General features: G+C 38.2%; 1 protein-coding gene across 1 annotated transcript in view; it reads right to left on the minus strand.

Moving 5' to 3' along the window:
• Positions 1–425: 425 nt before the first annotated feature.
• The window catches only part of ZFAND3 (zinc finger, AN1-type domain 3), a 46,843-nt gene continuing 24,317 nt past the window's right edge, over positions 426–22,951 (minus strand). The window contains exons 3-4 of the mRNA XM_010006160.1: positions 18,526–18,696; positions 426–819 (exon numbers count right to left, since the gene is read on the minus strand). Of these exons, the coding sequence (XP_010004462.1) occupies positions 665–819; positions 18,526–18,696 (326 nt within the window). The 3' untranslated portion in view covers positions 426–664. The remainder of the gene's footprint in view (positions 820–18,525; positions 18,697–22,951) is intronic.

Here is a 22,951-nt window from a genome sequence, read left to right on the forward strand (position 1 = left end):
ATAAAAATTTTTCATAAGAATCTCTGTCCCCCTTTCTTTTTGGCTTCCTGGGAAGAACCAGAAAGATGTTCCTACCCCAACAGAATCCCTGATGCTGGTGACACTGCCTAACTCAAAAGCCACACGCGATGAAGGCACGAGTGACCAGTCAGGTCTTCTGGGCTTAAGCAGCTGCAGTTGCTGCTTTTAGTAGTATTTCACCTCCTCAGGATTCACTAGCAGTGAAGAGGTGAAAGGCTGCACATGAAACAGTTTGCCCGAAAGCCGTGTGCATAGCAAACTTTTACACCAGCTTCTATACAACTATTTGTTTTAACTCTGCAGCTGGAATGTTTCCAGCGTAAGGCTTTTAGAGTGACTCCAGCAATAACAGAAGCCTTTGGATTTTTCTCCTTTTGTTTAAATCCACTAGCCATGCTCAAAAATAATATTTCTTCATGTTTTGTTTTTATACGGTGGCTAGCAGGCACCTTAGTAACCAGCCAGAAATCAATTTCAACCACCATCAACGCCTAAACTACAGTACCAGGACGGTTGGCTAAAGAAAGGAAACTGATTGGCTGTAGTCTGAAACTTGCCTAGTACAAGGTGTCTGGCTGACTTTGTCCTAAATAAGGCTAACATTAGTGAACTAAGAGAACAGCATTTGGTTGCAGTCTTGTACTCAGGAACATCCTTCGCCAATGCGTTGGCAAGATCTCCCTACTTTCCGATCCAGTTTCACCATTTTCATAATGGCTTCCTCACGCCCACGTCCCATGTGGTCAAACGTGCAGTCGTGTTGTTCGGGCAGGCGATGTAACATACAGAACACATAACCTGATGTGGACAGGGAGAGAAAAAAGCAAATACTGTTAAGGATGTGGTTGAAGTGGCAGAATCTTACCTGAATCAGAAGTGAAGGAACATCTACTGGGGGATCGCTCAGTTCTCAACAGTAAATGCCAACTTTTAAGTTTTTACTGATCTTCCTTACAGGGTGTTAATAAATATCTGATTATTTACTACATTTTCTTGAGTATTTATCAACACACTATCAAAGCTCAAGTTATATTAGGTTTGGGCTCATGCCCCCCAAATCATCTAAACTAGCTATGCCCAGATAGCAACAAAGCTAATGTGTTTTTTTTTAAAAAAAAGCTGATCTCTAAAGTATTTTCTACTTCATGGGGAGTTGGTTGTCATTTCTGAAATTCATCTCTATGGTACTTCAGAGTTAGTTCCCAAGCAGGCATTTAAGTCAGAACTGTTAAATCTAAGCATCTTGTTTCCTCCTTACTGCCAGCACCTCAAGCTGGCAGGGACTGCAGGAGAGGTCACTGCTCCTCTACTGTTCCAGTTCTCAGAAGTTTCCCTTCATCAGCTGTTCTGAATCTAAGCACAAGGAGTGAACAGGCAAACAGACGTATCATGCCACATGATCTTGCTCTGGAGCCGAAAAGATGGAAGTTTATTGTCTGTCTAAAGCTTGTCAGTGTTACTTAGTTTTCCAGGGAACCTGTGACACACAAACACACGGCGGTAGATTTTCCTACAGGTGAGGAGGGCATCTTCAACAACCACTTCTTCCTACTCTACAAAGAAAATCAGCTTTTTTCTTATTTGGCCCTAAAACTTTATAACAGTAAAGAAATTGCCTCAGATTTCCTGCCACTAAAATGAATGTTACACAGCAAAACGAGTCACACAATTACAGGGTTCATGTATTCCGCTGCGTATGAAAGTATGAAAGTGCGATACCGCCCACGCTGCCATATTTTTTCTGCCTTATGGTGCAAAGAGCATCCCTCTGCCTCTCACTGAATGCTTTACATTACTGCTGCTCCTCTAATGCTCAAAGGATTCTAAACCCACAAAATGATGATCTGTAAGAGATGGAAAAGGCTAAAAATGAGTGAATGATCAAGTGTGTGTTTGTGCATATATATACACACACATCTAAAAATGTGAAATATTTCAGGCTCTCGTACTACAAAACATCAATTGTAGGAGAGAACAACAGGCTACCTTTATGTTAGTGTGATTGTTAAGAAAACAGAAAAGGACAAAAATATCACATATGGAATTATATTTAAAAAATAATGTGAAGAAAAATTGATTTAACTTTTTTGTTTCAATAGCACTAGCAATGAAAAGACATTGCTATTATCTGTGGCTGGCTTTGAAATCCAGTTCTAGGAACAAAGCCAAAAAGACAAGCTTTCTGTACTGGTTTATGTGATACAGAAATATGGATGGAAAGATGCAGATTGAATTGATATATATATATATCTCTTGCCCCTTGTGATCATTGCCTCCACTTCAGTCACAATCTGGGTCATACCACACTCAAATGCGACACCTTCTTGAGGTGCCAAAAATGCAAGGTCTGATTGTTAAAATGAAAACATCCTTGGATTATGGTTTCAATATTGAACAGGCATTTCACTCAGTTCTCTCTTTACAGAAAGCATGGACTGAAGGCTTCCCTTATTTCAAGAAATAAGACTTCAAATTACTGAGCTAGTGTCCTCTGCAGGCACAAGAATACATAAATGCCTGACCAGATGAGCTCAAAAAATGAAGTTCATCATCTTATCTGCAATGGGTGTGTAAGAAGCAGATGCAAGAAACCCTGCAGATACAGACTGGGCTGAAGTAATTTCAGTCCCTGGTAGGTAAGAAATGGTTCTAAATCCTGCTGGTTTTCCAAATCCTCTCCACTTGGTCAACAAGTATATTTAGAAATGCTATTTAATACTATCTATAAGATATCTTGAACATGTATACAACCTTCTAGAAAACTTCAGCAAGACACTTTTGACAATTCTATAAGTCTAATAAGAAAAATACATCTAACATGATTTATCACTTTTGAACATGACCTTTCAATTGCCCCATCTCCTCGCCTTCTACCAAGCCTCCTGCCTTTTATAGACCAGTATAACTTCACCATTTTCCTTTCTTCTTTGCCATCCTCCTCAATGCAATCTATTCTGTACTTTGCTATATCTTTCTTTTTTGAACATCCTTTCAATCTTTTTAGAGCACTTTTCATTTAGGAAAAGCTGTACTGTATGCTGTTTTTCTTCCAGATGAAACTTATTATTTTTTCCTGTTGGACAAGTATTTCCTTGAAGTCTTGAAGAGAATTCCAGTAATTCCACAAAGAATGGCAGATGATTTTCATTTTCCAAGGCTATGGGAGAAGTATTTCTAATTTCAGCAAATAAATGATCTAAATCTGTTATTTATATATCTAATTAAGTAAGTACTACTAACTAGAACTGATAATACCTAATGAAAGAATTCCTGAGCACATGTTGATAGTTTTGCATATACTGGCTGTTTTTATGGAGAGGGTTTATTCTTGTTGAATTAGCAATGGGGATCTTCTGGAAGTCTCATTCCCAAAAGAGACTTCAGATCTTTAGTCCTATTGCTTTGAATGCCTAGGTCACTTTAAAGACTGGAACTTGTATTTTTGTAGGTTTCATTTAAAATTTAAAGGACTTGAATAATGCTATGTTGTAGCTACATTTTTCTTTAGTTCAGAGTGCATAAATTCAAATGAATTATTACTGCTTTATTCACTCCTTGCTTACTCACTGGTCTGGAAATCAGAGTGGACATTCTGTGGTCTGCGTGTGCACAAGTGCCTGATGACACATCAAGACCACTGGTTTAGAACTTAGGTGCACTGCAGCAGAAGGCTTATAGAATACCTCTATTTTGATCCTTAAAACCACTCCATATTTAGTAGCAAAACCTCTTCTCCTGAGAACTCTCCTTTTGTTATGAAGCAAGTTAGTTTAATGAACTCTCCTATGGTGTATTTACTGTTAAGTTCTTTATCGGAAGATAACAAATACAGGTTGTCTCTCCTAAAGGATTTTACTGCAGAAATACTTCTTTTGGCACACTATCATTAAAAGTCAAAATAAATAACTCTCTGCTAAGGGAAAGAGCATTGGAAAAGGAAATCCATCTGCCAGCTGAAGTTAGTTTTACCCTCATCATCAAATAAAAATATGCCAGTCTTCAACTCCAAGCTTAGAAGATTTCAGTCTAATAAATGTAGTAATACGTCTCACAGCATTGCAGTTGTTTTCTGATGTTAGAAGTGAACTATCACCTACTTCCAACCTTGATAATGATTCTATGATTCTAAAGGGTAACAATTTTAAACTGAAAGAGGGAAGATTTAGGTCAGACGTGAGGAAGAAATTCTTCACCATGAGGGTAGTAAGGTGCTGGAATAGGTTGCCCAGGGAGGGCGCGGAAGCCCCCTCCCTGGAGGTATTAAAGGCCAGGGTGGATGAAGCCTCATGCAGCCTGGTCTAGTGTGAGGTGTCCCTGCTTATAGCAGGGAGGTTGAAACCTGATGAGCTTTTAAGGTTCCTTCCAACCTTAACCATTCTATGATGCTATGATTCTTAGGTCCCTAATGCAAACATCTTGAAAAAACACTGTGTAATGCCTCAACATGTTTTGAGCTCCTCTAAGAACCCTAGCAACTACTTTACAATATATAATTAAAAAAACACTTCCATTTCAGCACTAGAGCACAAATGGCTAAAGCCATATAGCAGTGTGCCATCTCTGCCTTAACTTGTACCCATGCAGATGTGTCTTTTGCATAGGAAATGCAAAAAGACATCATTCAAAGGAAGCCTTAAGATCATACACAAGCAACTGTGAAGTTGCTTTCATCATTCCTGAGTAATCTGCTGGGAAAAGGCAATTGGAGAGAACAGGAATAGAAACAACAAAAAATCTTCCATATTCAACATTAGAGAATACCACAGACCTACAATTTGCTCTGTGTAGGTAATGATGAAAAATTACTGCATTTTCCTCACTTGGATTCAAGAGCACTGGCTTGATGGGAGTATGGAATGACAATAAACAAATATTTCAACTCAATCTTACATTTAATTCTTAACTTTCTGTCTTCAAATTCTGAAAACAGTACACTGCTAAAATACCATCAAAAAAATTTGTGGAACAACAGAAAAATTTAATTAAATGGCATAATAATCCACAACATAAAAGACAAATTACAATTTTGGAAGGTCTCTGATTTTGCAAAATGTCTTTTTTCTCTTTGTTAACTCAAGGGAAAGTGGTCAGACTTTCTGGAACATGGCACAAGTGTCCAATAACTGGATTACTGCAAAATACCAACAGAGAAGCACAGCACAGTGGTGGCACTACTCTAGTGGATGTCCAAGGCCAGGCATGGCATAGTCCCAGACTTTTTTAATGTACTGCCAGAGAACATCACACTGTTACTTAAGATATATAATAAATATAATGATCCCTGCTAGCTGAATAGCATCACAATAGAAAGGAAGCTCCTTTTGCTCTTGCCCAAGACTCTGGTCCTAATCAGACTGATGAGACATTCAAAAAAGCTGACAAAAGAGGACAGGTTTGTTTTCTTTGTGAGCATGTTTTTAGAAGTGGTGAAAGTGCCAAGCAAGCTGATTAAATATTTATGCAGCTTCCACATTTACAAAGTGGCTTAAAAGCATTTAAAAGCGTCCTATTGGAAACATCTCAAAAAGAGGATGGATGCTGCCACAACTACCATACAATATCAGAGCTTCTGACACTTTAAAATCATCTTACCTGCCCATGACTACTGCTATTTATTATTTTAATTCCCAAGTCAAAAAGCAGATGTTCAGAACTGCCAAAATTTTCAGCCATTTCCAGATTTTATTTAATAAGCAACTTATGTTTGGATAGATCCCCTATACAAAGCCTTTTCAAAAGTAGCCTTAATAACGGCATAGACTTATGGATATGCAGAATTCTGTGCTGTATGCTTTGGCTTCTTCACAAGAAATTTTACCTTTCTTGCTAATTTGAAATTCTAATCAACAAGAGGTTCAAGCAGAACATAAAACAACTTTGTAACCTGAAGAGATCGAGGTGCTGCAAAAATTCCCTATCAAAGGTGTATTATCTAACAAGGCACGTGTGCATCTATATGCAGATTTCTGTGCAAGAACAGGTTTTTAACATATCTTTAAAAGATTAACATATCTACAATGTATCATACAATACAGCAAAACCAGGCAGATGAAGCAGCAGAGACCAGCTCATGCAGTGATACCTGCTGCTGCAGCACTGTTCAGAAGAATTGGACATCATTCCTCAAAAGAATACAGTTATTCCCAAAACAACACTTCACACATCTCCTCCAGCCCTTCCAACTGGAACAATGACTTCATGTGTTGTAAATGATACTAACAATAAAACTATCTAACCAGTGTGGAAGTGAAACAGTTTTCTTCTCTTTTTTCAAGACACGGAAAAAGCATGAAATGAATGTAGGAATAAAACAAATAGCTACCAAGACACAAAGCCAAGGTCCTAAAGACTTGTAAATCGAGTACCTCAGAAAACACTTGCTCTCTGGATTTCAATATATAACCTAGGTTGTTCCCCTAATATTTTGGAGATTGGCGAAAAATAACATCATGCAATGGAAGGAACTGTTTTCCAGTCCAGCCTAGCAAAAAGTTCCAGTGCAGCTTGCATGCACTACTATTTTACAATATAAAAATATTTTAGTCTGCTGATACCTTGTATTATTCTCCTTCTAGATAGCTCCATTCTTGCATACACTAATTTTCTCTCTCGTCTGTGGGGAATGCTCTGCATTGGCATTGTCAGATTTCATTACAAAACTCAAGAAACATTCAGTTTTACTGACATTTTCTATAACACCGAACCAAACCCAATTCCCAACAAGCTAAACAACAAGCTTTTGGAAATACGTGAGCGAGTCTCTTGTTTCCCTTTCTAGCTTTGCAAGATGTCATGGACTTTGATTAAGTGCTAAGTAGCTCAGAATAACTTGGCTAGGAATCTTGTCATTCCTTCCCAGGAAAAAAGGGAAGTAAGCCACATTATGGTGATGCTTTTTAACCAAATAGATATATTTATTAGAATGCTGTAAAACACAGCTTGAGGTGGTCCTTTCTATCATTCCCACTCCAAGAAGAGTGGAGGGGGAATGTTAAACTCTAAGTACACAAAGTTAGAAGTCTCTAAATATTAATGCACAGTATCTTATAAAATGCTCTCTCAAGGCATTTCAGTTCCATGTTCCCTCACAAACACCACAGCTGCAAAAGATTCAGGAAACATGCAGTAGTTACGTAACTTATTAATTGTATTCCTAATCATTTGCTATGGTCACTACAACTTGCCTTTCAATATTTTCTTTTTTAGGTAGATTGTCTGTACTTACTCATGACTACCAAAATTATAAATAACTGAATCAAAAAGAGGAAAACAAAAGAGGTTGTGTAAGACATGTTAGAATGTTTCTTTCAATCTGCCAGTCTGTCCCTGGCACTGAATGTCCATTTGGGACTTGCACCCTGCTCTTCAGTCATAATCTCAGGATTCATGCCAGAAGCACACAGCTCCATGATACCTACATAAAATTCTATACCTGAGACTCAGGATGCTTACAATCTCCTGCAGATTTATTTCATATTTCTACTACTAGGTTTATGGTCAGGAGAAGAGAAAGAAACAGATTTTTTTAAAATTTATTTTTCCTTTTGTGCTTTATTTCGCTGTCTGCCACAAAGAAGGTGAAGGAATATGCAGGGGCATGCATTAGAGACAAAAAAGCTATTAGTGAAAAAGGCTGCCCAAGAAATGAATGGAAGTTGTATACAAAAATAAAATAAAATTATGTCATCTTAATCCTTTAACAGCCCCTGGACAGGTATGGTTAAAGGATCTGCACAAAGTCTTTAGACTGCAAGGCAAAGACTGTATTTCTAAGTTGAGTCACGTAAACCTGCGTTCAAAGTGTCTTCTGTCTATTTTCTTGAAGATCATAAGCCTGGGAAGCTGCTTTAGGGAGCACACAAGAGATGCACTTTTGCACTGTGAATGCTCTGTGAACAAACTACCTTTTATCCCAATATCTGCTAATTTCAAATTCACTTTCCTATTTATCTTAATACTTGCACAGAAACCTGTCAAACTCTTTTTTTCCTGCATTAAATGCAATACAAATTTTGAACAGAGACTTTTATATTGCTTGAGGACAGAGCACAGACTGATGTTTTAGGGCTTTTTTCTGAATCGACAATTCTCAAAGAAGTTCTATGAAAGACTGTCTTCTGCTTGACTTTGGAACTAAGAAGAACTCTTAACAGTTTCTTCCTGTTTTTTTGAAGACAGTGTATTTGGAGTGGGAAAAATTAAGATACGGCATTCTCCTAGACTCAAGTCTGGCTTTTCCTCTACTGGATACCAACTCCATAGAAATGGAAAGCATCTTCAGGAACAGAACTGAGGTTTCCAGGAAATGATTTCTGAATTTCCAAGAACCCTCAATGAATCAAAGAAAGAAATACAGCATACCTGCTTCTTAACTGCAATTAAAAGAAGTTTGCTGTGTGTCAGCTCTCAGTCAGACTCTTATCTCAGTTCCACCATGTGCTATGAAATAATGCTGGTTAAATCTTTCCGTTTGCAAATCTTTTCCTTGCTCTACAAAATACATGCACATTAGAGTAACTACTTTTACATCATGAGTTCTTCACCCTACTATGGATTCATGAGTAAAGGGCAATATCTGTTGGAGACAGTCCAATGGAGCAACTTCAGTACATGATTACTGCCAGAGAGACAGCATGAGATACTAAACTGCTTTATACCTCAGAAGTCACTGACCTACACATTTCATCTGCAGGCTTCCCGCTTCCAATCCTATACGCTGTTCTCAATGTTTTGTCTCAGTTGCAATCCCCAGCAGTCAGGCACGAGCAGTGACTGTGACCCCACAAGCTGACCCACCAGCTAGCACAAACGGTGGGGCACTATTCTTATGCAACATCTGTAGAACTGGGGGTACAATCTCAGTTCCTCTGTGGTGGTAGATGGAACCTCACAGAAATTAGCATTTTAATTTGTCACATTCTTTCTCAGTATAAGCAAAAGAAACATTTTTTCTCCTAAGATGTTTAAAGTTTAACTTAAGAGAATTTTTCAAGGAACCATTTTGCTCCCAACAACTTCCAGCATCAGCAGGGGTGTCAGGCAGTGAGTGTCAATGTACGACTAACCTGAGGGAGAGGAAAAGCTAGGTTCAAAATTAAAAGTTTAGGCTTTAGGGAGGTGAAGAGAGTTTGCTTTTTTGAATAAAAAATGTGATCTTGCAATGATATATGCAGGAGGAATTTTTATCACCACTACACTTATAGAAGGAACATTCGCTGCCATGTATTGTAGGGCCATGAACACACTGAAACAACACTGCATCTGCTGTATCATTCCTAGTTTCACAAGATGTTGTCTTGTAGGATGTGGGAGAATTAATCCAAAGAACAGGATATACAGTAAAAAAGCAGAATTATGCCAAAAAGGCATCCCAGTGTCCAAAAGCAGATACCTAATAAGGTAGAAGTAAACCATACTAATAGATAATACTGTTGCATATGGTAGTACTCCTACAAGATTTTCCATAGGCTGTACCAGGAAAGAAGAATGTATTCATTGCCTGCCAAGAACATTTTGATTTGAGAGTAATGTGAAATTTTAAAAAATTAAAAGTTTCCTGAGAAGGGGCAGGTGGATGAAAAACTACCTCATCAATGCAAGGCCTGGGTGCAGTGTTTGATATTTTCAGAAGAGCTAGAGGACTAGTAATGCTTCTAGAATTCTCTCTACAACAAGCCCACCTGAGCAAATACACTCCTCTCAGAAGCTGAGGATTTAATTAAAAGCCAAAGTACACCCAGTAATTTAATTAAGTGATTCAATAATGTATGCCTATCATTTTGCTAGGCCCAATGAAAATGAAGAAAAGATAAGGCTACTAATAAAGAACTGGAATTAATAATGAAAGGGTCTATACTAACATACTGTACTTGTATTAATTCTAACTGTTCTCCTGGATCATGCATGTCTTTCAACTTCAAATCATCACCTGCTGAATATGATTCCAGGTTTGACTTTCAGTGTATTTCCTGAATTATATTATTTATGCCTTGGGTTTAAATAGCTTTCTAGAGGTTGCACCATATTGATCCACAGAGGCTAACAACAGCTAGACTTGCTGGCTAAATCACTGCAGAGAAGCAGCTCTATTTCTTTTAAATCTAAATGAAATTTATTTTATGTCTTTATCCCCTATTTAGACCTTGTGTCCAGGGTCTCTAAGATTACATATTCTACTCCATGCCAGTTTTTTTATTCCTGTAGCTTCTTGCTACCTATGTCAAGAGTAATTCTTCTTCTAGCCAAGGGGAAATAGCTGCATTCAGAAGCTCTATTTATAACATAAAGGAAAAAAAACAGTGATGTCCATTTCCACCCTTCCTCTTTATTTTAGCTGCAAAGACTTAAGACAACATTCCCTGCTCCTGCTTTTTCAGAATATGACAGGACCCCTGTGCCACATAGGCACAGATTTGAGCAGCTTTCAGCAGCAACTCAGGAACGTGTAACGTCTGCGAACACCTGTGTAGTTAAGCCTTACTTCATGGTCAGTTAATTAGCTGGTAACTTGGCTTCAGGATCTGTCAGATGATCACAGCAATTTTTTGAGCCTTCTGGGTTTATTCAAATATCAAGCACATAAGTAAAATCAGTACTTGTGTGCATAGCTATTTGTTAACATATGGACAAATATGTTGGATTCATTTGGAGTGGGAAGCTTTCTAGGCTGGATTTTTCTTTCTGAAAACAGACTGCAGCAGCCTCCTGCCAAAGCTACAACATGCCTGTGAGACTCTGGATAAGTAAGTACACTGTAAATAAAGAATTTTGATTAGGAAAGACAGAATGCTTCAACCTTCAAAAATGTTTCCTTCAACATCTGGCAGACAGGTGGCTATTATCTTCATTTTTCCAATAAGAAAAACATGTCTCAAAGACTGAACAGGTTACTTCCCTAACAGTATTGAAAGAGATGAAATTAGAAATAAGGTAGTTGCAGCTAGATTTTTATGTTCAAGTTCACTAGGCCATATGCCTCCCGTGTATAGAGGACAATTAAAAATTGGATCTTCTTTTACTATAGGTATGGGCTTGCTGCTTCTGTAACCACAGCAGAGGTATGCAAGAATAGACCTAAGGCAGCACACCAACAAAATACTTACTTGTTTCTCCTACCATAGTAGTATTCCTGCAAAAAACCCAAAACAACCCTGCAGGTTATATACCGAAGGACTTAGCACAACAGTAGTGTCAAAATAAAACCTCTTTAAATATATTTATTTTAATTTAAAGGAATATGCTAACTTATTTAAGAAGAACTCGAGGACTTAAGAGACTGACTCACCTGTTTCAGCTACACATATTGATTGGAACTACAGGAAGGTTACTAGAAGACTCACTATACATTACTAAATCAAGAGAGTTGCCTGTTGCAGAACTTTAGGTAGCACAGTGGAAGAAATCAAGAGTCAGTACATGTGGTAAGAAACCCACCTAAGCTGAACAGGCTGGGGTACCAGAGCCTTTCCAAGCTCTGTTTCATGATTCCTAATTATAAGCAGACCATGAACTCCATTTACACTTCCAAAGCTGTGGACAGCTTTTCCAAAGCCTAGGCACTAACGTTTTTTTCTGGGTCCTATCCTTGGAACCCACAATATACCAATTACTCAACTACTTTTAACTGTTTAATTTCCAGTATTTTCAGAATACATATTACTCAGAGACCAACATTACTTAAGAGGTCCTGTTCCCTATCAATTAAATTACAGTCTTGGAATAACATCCCTGTAAAACAAAATAAAACAAAAAACCCTTCTGGGTTTTAATTCAAACATCTTTTTTCTTTCTTTTTTTTTTTTTTTTTCCTAATCCTTGCAGCAATGTAAGCTGCTCAGCATGACTGGAATGGCTGAGGCAGAAGTACTATTCTGAGAGCAACTATCTTAGGAGAACAGTCAAAATTGACTGTAGTTCATGTTGAGGCCTGGCAGGCAGACTTGCTGGCATTGTAGTATGCAACCACTTACTAATAAGATTTATTTTTTCTTGATTACCTCTTATTGAGCTGGTTGACTCATAATCTCCAGATGCAGTAAGCATATTTAATTTTAATCAATGGAAGTACATGTTATACCAATACATAATCATGGCCTCAAGCCATTTTGGCTTGTACCAGATAAAAATTATCCATCTAGACAGTGAATTTACCAGTGCCATTACAGTCTTCTCCACAGAAAAAGGTTCCATGGAAAAGGAATCATAATTTAATATTTTACTGAGTTTTAATAGAAACGTTTCAATACATGTCGAAAAACTTTACAGATGAAAAAGTTATTAAGAGTTATGGTGGGGGGTTTTTTGTGTGTGTTGGGTTTTTTTTGTGTTTTGGGTTTTTTTTCTATTCAAATTTGTTTCTTTCTTCCTGTCCTTTTAATGATAATTTCTAAATTAATTGAGTAAATCAAATAATTCCAAATTTATTCTGGCACAATCCAAACAAATGCCTCATCTCCTGTGTTTATGAACAAGCAGCTCTGTTATACAAGTTAAGAATCTGCACCTGTTTTTCTTCCCCATTTTTTACTGAATCACAGTGAGACTTGCTGCCACAGTATCTGTAAAAAAGATCCAGTCTCTTCTGTGTGGACACATTTTGTTCCTGATGGCTAAGAGAAATGCTCAGTGCTTGATATGAGTCTGGTGGAGGACTAAAACAGAAGCTCAAGTTATCTTTAGAATGCAGACAAGTCAAAAGATGACTTAGGATGTAGGATATTCTGTAAGAGATATAATGCCAGTTTGTTTTTAACATTGTTCTAGTTAGTGTAAGATAAATGTCTTTCCCACAGGTTTATTCCCTCATCATCACCTTAAGGTCAGCTTTCCTTTGAGCTACCTTTTTCAAATGACTTTTTAACTTTCTGGTTTTGTTCCTATGAGTTAATTCCCTCATGATCACTGTTCACATACAAAGGAATGTGATGCTCTGATAACTGTATAGAAATTAATCTTCATATGCATTTTGGGACATACGTTTGTTGAATTGTCTTAAGGTTTTTTTTTCCTCTTATTTTAATAATCCACAGTACCTGTTTCTGTCGACAATTCCTTTCATCTATGCAATAGGCATTTATAACTGCCTGTCCCATTGCTCCTATTTTTCCTGTTTGTTTTCAAACAATGTAGTGAAACATAAATTTACATGGGTTTTTTCCCCTCTAGGTAACTAGTCCTAAGATTACTCAAATGCTTTATACCTCCTTATTTTATACTCTTTCACAGTTCAGCTTCTCCATTATCTTTCTTTCATTTTCCTATATGAATGAATTTGTCATCCAAGCCAACTGTACTATGGAACATGTACATTTTGTACTACTATGGACTCTTTGTCATTCTTCCTCTCCTCTAATCTAAGCAAAGACTGCAGAACCTTAAGTGGTTTTATGCATTAACCTTACAAGAAACAAGCCTCAAAGTAGTTGAGTACAAATTGAGTTAACAACTATTCAGATGTTGATTTTCTGCGTTACTAAGCTGTAGCAAGCAGCTTTCTATTGAAGTTGTTACAACTAGAAACACTTTATCACGACAATCTTACCCACTTTCACCATATCTTGATGAGGCATTTCACCAACTAATAAAAATTTAACATGGCATTTATCCAGTTTGTGTTGAAGTCACATTTAGCACCATCTCCAATAACTGTATTCTACAACAACTGAAATTTGGATCCTCTTTCTAGAAATATGCTTTAGTAGTTAGATCTCAGTCACAATAAGGAGTGGACAATGATGTACGTAGACAAAGTTATAAACCACATAAAGTTCCTAACTAATCAGGAAGGAAAGTTATGCCCTTATAAAGGTGCAGGCCACGGTGTGCTCCAACAATGTCCTGTGCTCTCATTCCACACATGCAGCACAGTGAGGCAGCACTCACTGTCTAACTGACCAAGTGAGACTCTTGTTTCCAGACTCAAAGCCTGGAGCCTCACTATAGAGGCCACTTGTGACTGAGCATCCCTTCTAATCAAGAACCAGACAAACATCGGTACTTGCCAACACCTCACAAATAAAAGCTGCAAAGCAACATAGTTTGCCTTCACCCATGCCTGAAGTTGGTAGGTACTGTAGAGTCTCCATCAAGAGCAGCAACAAATACATAACTGCCCGAATCTGTCAGCATTCTAGGAAATTACAACTTGTGGCAACACAACTTAGGCCAGTAAAACTCCCCCAAAAATATTTTCTTTCCACACAGGCAAGAAATTCTGCTAGCAGCTGTTTGGTCAGGTTGCACCACAACTGAGCAGTTGTCTTTTAATACAGGCTGATGAAACTGCAAGGTTTCAACATCTTCCCATGTTCCCATCTACTCCGGCCAAAGAACACTAAAAAAACTTGAGATTCCTACCAGAGAAGCATGCAAACAAATTGGCAACATGTCTCTAAGGCACAGTTACTGAAAGCTAAAGCTAGGTTTATTTCCCTGGGCTCATTAACTTGGTCACCCCATTGACTGTCAAAAGTTTTGGATAGTAGGAGCCTGAGCTACAGACATGTCTACTAGGATGTGGCCTACAGTTGCAAACATTCTGCAAAAAAAGCTGCTGAAGAGCTGGCACACTGTACCAATTTTTCTTTAGTTGCTGACTACGGCTGCATCTAACATAACAGATGTGAAATACTGGTCATCTAGAATATCTTAATCCAATTTATGCAACTCCAAATATATTAAAGACCATTGCAGATTTATGTATGTTGGTTTTACACAAGTGTTAACAGAGCTACTTTTTGCTGTGAAATACTAAAACTTAAAACTAAGCGATGCTTTCTGTGCAAATAATTTCTATGGCTTAGAGGATTACAGCTCAGTATCTTTAAAAAATACACACCACTTTATTTAGTAGTGCTATACATCTAGTTAAGTAATTAAAACACAGACCATAAATTTCAAGTGTAATTTGCAAATAATCAACCTTTTTTCTAAAATACATTTCCAGAACTCTGTGTTATATAGCTACTTTAACTCAAAAATTTTTGCTGCCCATAGTTTTCAAGCAAGTCTGTGGTAGCCTGTAACCTGCTTATCACATCACTGAACTGACAATTTTCAGATCAAGAATCACAGGCAAGCTGTTCACCCTTCCAGTAGAAATGCTATAGTAGAATGTAACTTGAAGAATATGATTCCTCTAATTCCTTGATGATATAACTGCCTACTAATTCTGATAACATAAATATATTATTACAATAGAATTGTTATCCATCATAAGACACTGAACTGTTGTAAGGTCCACTCAAAACTTTAGAACATTTCTGTCTGGAAAACATACCTAGTGTAACTGTCACCTAGAAACATTTCAGAGGAAGCTGGCTTTGTTCTAGTAGTGTTGATTTTAAGGTTATTCAGTCAGAGAGGCACAAAATGAGAATTCATTTTAAAATTTCTCTTTCGCACTGAAGCTTGCAAAGTGCATCAACAATGAACAATTCCTATCACTTTTCCCAGTTCGCTGTGAACTCATCTTACAAATTGCTCTTTTGATGATCAAAGGGAAACTGAATTTGTCTGTGTGCGCTCTGGATGAGTTTGTAATTCACTGGAACTTCCAGAGGAGGCTTGGCAGCACACTCATTTGACAGCCCCAGGGTACAGGATTCAGGGGAGCTCTGTGACTCTTCCCTTCTGAGTTCCTTCCTTGCCTTTAATTGGCACCTCATTAGAAATTAATGAAAATGACATCCTCTGTTCTTCCTGCTCCAGGCACAAAATGCTACAAAAAGGCCCATCACGATTCATAACACATTCAATTTATATAGCAATGGCTCTTAAGCATTATTTATGAGAAGTGAATTTCTTGTCAGCAGTTACTAACTTGTACATAGTAGAAGCAGACTTAAAGAAGATTTTGAGAGTCTGCATGTATGAAAAAAAACAACTCTTTCTACATCTGAAAAATGTTGTTTGAATTTTACTGGAACTCCCTTCTCAATGGTGAATTGTTTTCCTTCATGGAAAAGCTCTGTCAAGTCTGTCTAAAATTCTATGTTGTGTCAAGGGAACAAGCTCAGCAGCATCACCTCTCTCTGGACAGGATATAGGAGACAGCAGAGCTAGTATGGCAGTTTCCCAAAGATCTCCACATTGACGTAAAGCAGCAGCCCACCTTCTCTGTCCCCATTTAAAAAGGTCGTGCTCCACTGCACAAGCCTCAGTTACAGTGGATTAGTAACTGCTGGTGTATTATGACATTGTCCAGTATGTATAGATTTTCCTTCTATGTCCCGCTAAAAACGTTACTGTAAATGTCACCAGGACACATCAGCAAAAACATGATTTCTAGTACTTTTAAGATCAGGACAAGAAGATGTGTAACAGCAAACAATAAAAATGCTGTTCTGTGGAGTCTTAAAAGAGTTAATTTGGATTTTAACAACAGTGTATTCAGACACAGCTTTGGAACAACATAATATCTATGTGGTTCATCGTTTTTCCTTATATCCAAGCTTACAGGCACATTTGTCCTTCTAAAGATCGTGTCTGCCTTTTTATTGATTCTGACTATCAAAATTCCTGTTAATGTTTAAAGTTAAGGTCTTGTTTCCATGTTTTTTCCCATTTGTTCAATTAAGTATTAAGATGCCAAGAATTTAAAAGCAGTGGTCCAAAGTCCTGATCAAAAAAACACCTACTTTCACATCACATTTCATTATAGATAGCAGATGTAGTGAAAACAGGATTAATGAAACCTTATAGATGCCCAGATAAACCAAAGTCCTCCAGTCTTTTAAGCCATTTTTGAAATATAGAAATAGACTTCTGCCTTTCACTTCTCTCATTAAATATGTGGAATATAAATATTTATTATATATATCCTCTAAACCATATAGGATGTAATATGTAATGCAGGAAGGCAATTTTTCATTTCCTCATTTACTGCTGAGGAGCTCAGGATTTTTTTGTTTCACCTTCATGCTTTATTAACACATTTTATGAACTTCAACCAAAATATTTCAATAAAGATTCATACATCCAGTAGGAACAATTTAAAGAATAATTCCTACAACATTTATATTGCCACACTGTTGAATTATGGAACTACTTCAAGAAAATTTGAAAGAAACTAACTAAATGTACGTGTCACCTTTGCAGCTTTCTCTCACAAGAATCATAGAATCCTAGGGGTTGGAAGGGACCTTGAAAGATCATCCAGTCCAACCCCCCTGCCAGAGCAGGGTCGCCTAGAGTACATCACACAGGAACGTGTCCAGGTGGGGTTTGAATGTCTCCAGCGAAGGAGACTCCACAGCCTCTCTGGGCAGCCTGTTCCAGTGCTCTGTCACTCTTACAGGAACGAAGTTTTTTCTGATGTTTATGTGGAATCTCCTATGTTCCAGTTTCCACCCACTGCCCCATGTCCTATCACTGGTCATCACTGAAAAATGCCTGGCTCTGTCCTCCAGACACTTGCCCTTAATATATTTGTAAACATTAATGATGTCACCTTGTTTTTACTTAATATTAGGTATTCAGTATGGAATTCATTAGTTGGTTCTTTGTAATTAGCTTAGCCAATCCTTTCTCTCCCCACTGCTGCTCAGAAGGACACACCTTCTGTCCAGAAAACATTTTAATACACTGTCCTACATTTCACAGGTGCAAGGTGAATTGCATTTATTGTCTACACAAATCCTTAGGAAACCGTTCCCCCGCTGAGACACAATAAAGTAACTAAACAAACTTCTCCAAATGTATCAATACAAACATGGTCAGAGAGTGGAAGTGTAAACTTTCAATTAATGATTCTATGAAAAAATAATTAGCAGGTAAAATTACCATGTGCATTTATCACAGGGTCTGATAAGCACACTGAAACGAGTTATGAGCAGAATTATTCCATGAAGGAGCGAGCATTTCCTTTGGAATCCAGTCACATTAATTATTATTTCAGAAAGATTATTTACATGGAAAAGAAACCCCAAATCAGATGTCTGCATGAGATTATCATCCTCAATTCAATTAGCAGTAGAATGACATTGACTTTGGAAGTGGCAGGTTGGATGACTTTAAGTATATGATGAACAAGTCTTCCCCCCCTCAACAACTGTGAGAATGAAAACATTTTCTGTTAGAGGGGTTTTTTTGTTTTAACTTTTTAATAATAATGTAACTATAAAATGCAGAATGCATATAGTGACCTATGTTCCTTTAAGCTCTGTAAAAACCTTGCTCTCTTTGCATATTTACTGATGTGCTTTGTGCTTCTTCTCCTGTCAAGTGGGTACAACACTCTCCTGCCTTACATAGACTTCAGAAGCTCAATTCATTAACATCCGAGATCTCTTGAGACAACGCAGTACATACATCAAGGCCAAAGTTTTAAAGGGGAAATTAGACAGGAACTAATTATAACTTTTTACTACCAGTGGAAGCCGTAGCTTCTGTTTAAAGTATCGTTAAAAGATACAAAACACAGGTCTTCTCTGTATTTTGACCTCTGATATGGATCTGAGCATGGCTGCGTTAGAAAGCTGGACGCTACTGACAAACAGTACTCACCACAGCGACATGATCCCAGTTCCTGCTGTACTAGCTCCAGTTTTGTTTGGCACTGGAAGCATCGGCGTCTACTCTTCTGTTTGGATCGACTGGTTTCTTCAGGCCTGTCATTACTGTCATCCAGTAGCCGCGGCCGTTTCACAGGAGAAGCCTCACTCTCCGACTGTGAATCTGTTGTATTCACAATAAATATTTTAGGAAAAATATTAGAACTTCCTTGCTGAGGCATCCCTTTGGGCAGATTGAAGGTATATTGCTTTCAGCTGGGGTCACCACCAAGCAGCGTGATACTTCCCATTCTATTGCATATACACATTTTTCTTAACAATCAAAACGAGCATCAAGTAAAGGACAAATTATGTTTGTTCCCTGTAAGAAGCCCTCCTGCTGGCAATGCTGAATAGAAAACGAACTGATTAGCTTCCTTCCAGCCGTGGCTGGGTCACAGACAGACACATGTAGAGTACACAACATCCTAAACAACTGCAGGCTTCATCTGTCCTCTCATTTAGTTTCTCCTGTGCATCTCCTTCCTTCTCCCTGCACAAACTAACTGAAGGAGGCTGCTGATGAAAAACAACTGAACACACATTCGACCTATTTTCTCCCTGGGCAGGAGGGAGATTTTTAAGGCACAGCATGTGAACAACATCTCTCACGACTGAAGGCGGCACATGAAAGCACCATACCGTGCTTACCTCTCTTTCCACGTGGATAACAATTTAAATGTAAATTAGTATACACCAACAGTACAAACCCAAACAAAATAAGCCCAACCTGTACATGCATGCTATGAATTCAAAGTGCTCAGAAATGTCTAGATATTTAGTCAGAATACTGTTTGCATTAATAACTATCAATTTCAGCTTATAAGGAAAGAGCGTGTGGAAAATATTAAGAAGTTAAAGTTCAGCAAAGTGTTACTATAGATAGCATTGTGCCTTCCCCCAACACCCCTTTTACAATGGAGAGTATGTTGACAGGGACTTCAGAGGAGCATGCAAAATGCACAGTAGTGTCTGGAACATGGGATGCCCAAGCCTTTTGTGGCATGTCAGAGGCAGTGGATTTCAGCAGATCAGCTGCTTTGCAATCTGAGTCAGGTCAGGCTAGAAAAAGGCCTTTTCCCTTGCCAAGCATGTGCATAGCAGAATCAATTCTGTGTTTAATAGAAGCTGCAAATAAATGTAATCCAAACTGTACTCATTTTTAATTTTTTAGTAGCATTACAAGGAGACTAACTGCTGGAAGCCATTATTGCAATCAGTCAGCATTCTGGTGCAACAGAGTGATAAAGGAAAAAAAGTATTAGTTCAGTTAAAACCATCCATTAAAACATTAATCAATAAATAAACAGTAACTGTATCTTTTCAGAAAAAAAATGTATCAATGCAGGCTGGGGCAAGACATGCTAGAGAGCAGCCCTGTGGAAAAAGACCTGGGGGTATTAGTGGATCAAAAGCTGGACACGAACCACCAATGTGCAACTGCAGCCCAGAAGGCCAACTGCATCCTGGGCTGCATCAAAAGAAGTGTGGCCAACAGATTGAGATAAATGATTCTGCCCCTCTACTCTGCCCTGGTGAGACCTCACCTGGAGTACTGCATCCAGCTCTGGTGTCCCCAACACATGAAAGATGTGCATCTATAGAAGCATGTCCAGAGGGGGGGCACAAAAATTCTCAAGATGGCTGGAGCACCTCCCTTATGAAGGCACGCTGAGTGAGTTGGGGTTGTTCAGCCTGTAGAAGAGAAAGACTCCAGGGGGACCTCAGAGTGACCTTTTGACACCTGAAAGGAGTCATAAGAAGGCTGGGGAAGACCTGTTCACAAGGGCATGCAATGATAGGATAAGAGGCAATGGTTTTAAGCTATAGAAGGGTAGATTTAGGTTGGACATTAGGAATTTTTTTTTATATGAGGGTGGTAGATCACTGGAACTGGTTGCCTAGAGACGTGGTGGAAGCCCCATCCCTGGAGACATTCAAAGTCAGGCTTGACAGGGCTCTAAGCAATCTAGTCTAGTGTGAGATGTCCCTGTCAATTGTAGGGGCGTTGGAATAGATGAACTTTAGAGGTCCCTTAAACCCAAGACATTCTATGATTCTACTGAGCATGTTTTTACCTTTAAGCATCCATTGTATGATGTCCTGAGCTTATGGAAAACATGCCTACTTTGTGTTACCTGTCCTGGATTAGCCAGGAAAAGTTAACCATCATGACTAAAACATTGTCCGTATCCTTGTTATTTCAGTGATCTTATCTGATCCGCTGCTTATCAGTATCATTCCTTTTCTTGACCAAATATCTAATGAAGTCAAGACTAGCAATACCATTCCAGGGTATGCTCTGTTAACTTGCCCTGGTTCCTCACATACTAATCAATTTTTCTTACCTGTGTTTCAGACTTCACCTCACAGTGTTTTTCCAGTTATTGGACACCAATATTACAGCCATTATGAATATACAACTTAGCTCACTTGGGTCTACTTTGTTTCTGTCATACTGCTCTTAAGATATGCTGAAAGCGTGCCTGGCTTTTCAGTAAGTACAAAGTCCCCACATCTCACTTGGAATAGAAAAGCAAGCTGCTTTCTGCACAACTATACACACCTGTATAGGTGGTAAGTTTTTATTAAGCTGCAATAGTTTTATCTGATGTGTGCCTCAATTCAGCCTTCTTTTTGATCAATGTTGTAAATGACAACTTACACCTTATAAAATACATCTATTAGGCCTAAACCAACATTCAGTATGTAACATGCTTCACCTCTGCGTGCCTGGCAGTGCAGGAGCCTTGACAAGGAAAAGAAAATAGTGCATATTGAATTAATACAATCATGGAACTAGTCCTGGCTTAAATCACATCTCTGCAGAAGATGACCCAAGAGAAAGATCCTCTAAGCAGACCACAGGGATCCCAACTCATAGTCCAAGGCAGCAGTCCTATGACACAGGCACTTGCTTTCAGAGCACATGAAGAGCTGCCTGGCCTTGAATGCAGGAGGGTGTACCCCTGTTCATACCCCTGTTCATGTATATGAGTCAACCAGTCTCTAATCCAGTAATGAGACCATATGCCTTAATGAGAAAAACAGCTACTCCAAGTCAGGCTAGTAGTTCTATAATTAGAATATTTAATTATACATTTCCTGTTAATTGGTAGTGACTAACTGAATATTAACATAAATTGGTTAATATGACAGAAATGAAAATTTAGGTATCTGATTGTTTAAAATGCTTTTTTTTTTTCCATAAATTGAACAATGTTAAACTGAGGCAAAAATAGCCTGACTATTGGGGACACTGCCAGCTATCTGATCTCTGGCTGTACAGAGCCTTGAACACACAAGCACCAGCTAACACTCATTACAAAACAGACCAACAGCACCCATGCTCACATCTTCTCATGGGCATGTACAAAGAATGAGGAGAGAGCACAGATTAGAAATCAGAACTTCTAGTTTCAGTCATGCAGGAGTTTCTTCTAGTTCACATTGCCTTCCACAATAATAACCCAAGCAATACAGGATGCAACATAAATCTTCCGGCAAATGGAATCTTGCAACATTAAAACTTCAGACGTAGAGCAAAAAGGTCCTGCAAAGCTTTACTACCTGGATTGCAGAAAAAAAACCCACCCCAGGACAAGGGTGAAGTGCTGCAATTGGACTCAAGTGTAATTTCACAGTGTGAAATATTAAACAATAAAAAATGGCTACAGAGAAGAGGATTCTTTCAGCAGGTGACTGACACTAGCTTTGATTAGAAGGATGGTTTGGTCAACAAGAGGGATTTCTTACTTTGCTTTTAAGAAACATTTTCCACACTCAACTTACATTTTAGTATTACACCCAAAACCAACAAATTTCCAGTCTGAGGAAAAAAAAAAAGAAAAGAATGGTTTCCTTTTACCTGCAGTGTCAAAAATAGTAAAACTTTTCTGCAGAAATGAAGAAAAACAATAGAGATGAGACAGCCCCAAAATTTCCCAAAGAAATCATTCAGCAAGATAACTGCCAGTGTCACTCTGTCATTGTCATATTAACTCAGTGTTAAGAGACACAGGTTCTTCTAATCTGTATCCAATGATGGAGATTCTTCTAACTGTAGTAACTCTATTGAAGTCCCATTTCAAATGAGAGAACAATGTAATTCAGCTGAACAAGACTGAAAACAGAGACTTGTCTGGAAACAAGCAGCAGCAGAGCAGCATTCTTAAAAATTCTGCTATGTCTTGAAAGGAAACTAAAGCTTGTTTCTTACTGTCACTGTTCTTATCTTCATTACTCACATTCTCCCCTCAAAATTTTTCCAAATCAATGTTGTTATGACTGTCAGATCTGAATCCCTCTCTCATTCACCTGCCACTGAGGGGTTTGCAGGCTGTATGTGCATGGCTTCACTAACAATGGCCCTTTCATGG

This window comes from Chaetura pelagica, unplaced genomic scaffold (assembly GCF_000747805.2).
Source record: "Chaetura pelagica isolate M959 unplaced genomic scaffold, ChaPel_1.0 scaffold271, whole genome shotgun sequence".
Classification (NCBI taxonomy): Eukaryota; Metazoa; Chordata; class Aves; order Apodiformes; family Apodidae; genus Chaetura; species Chaetura pelagica.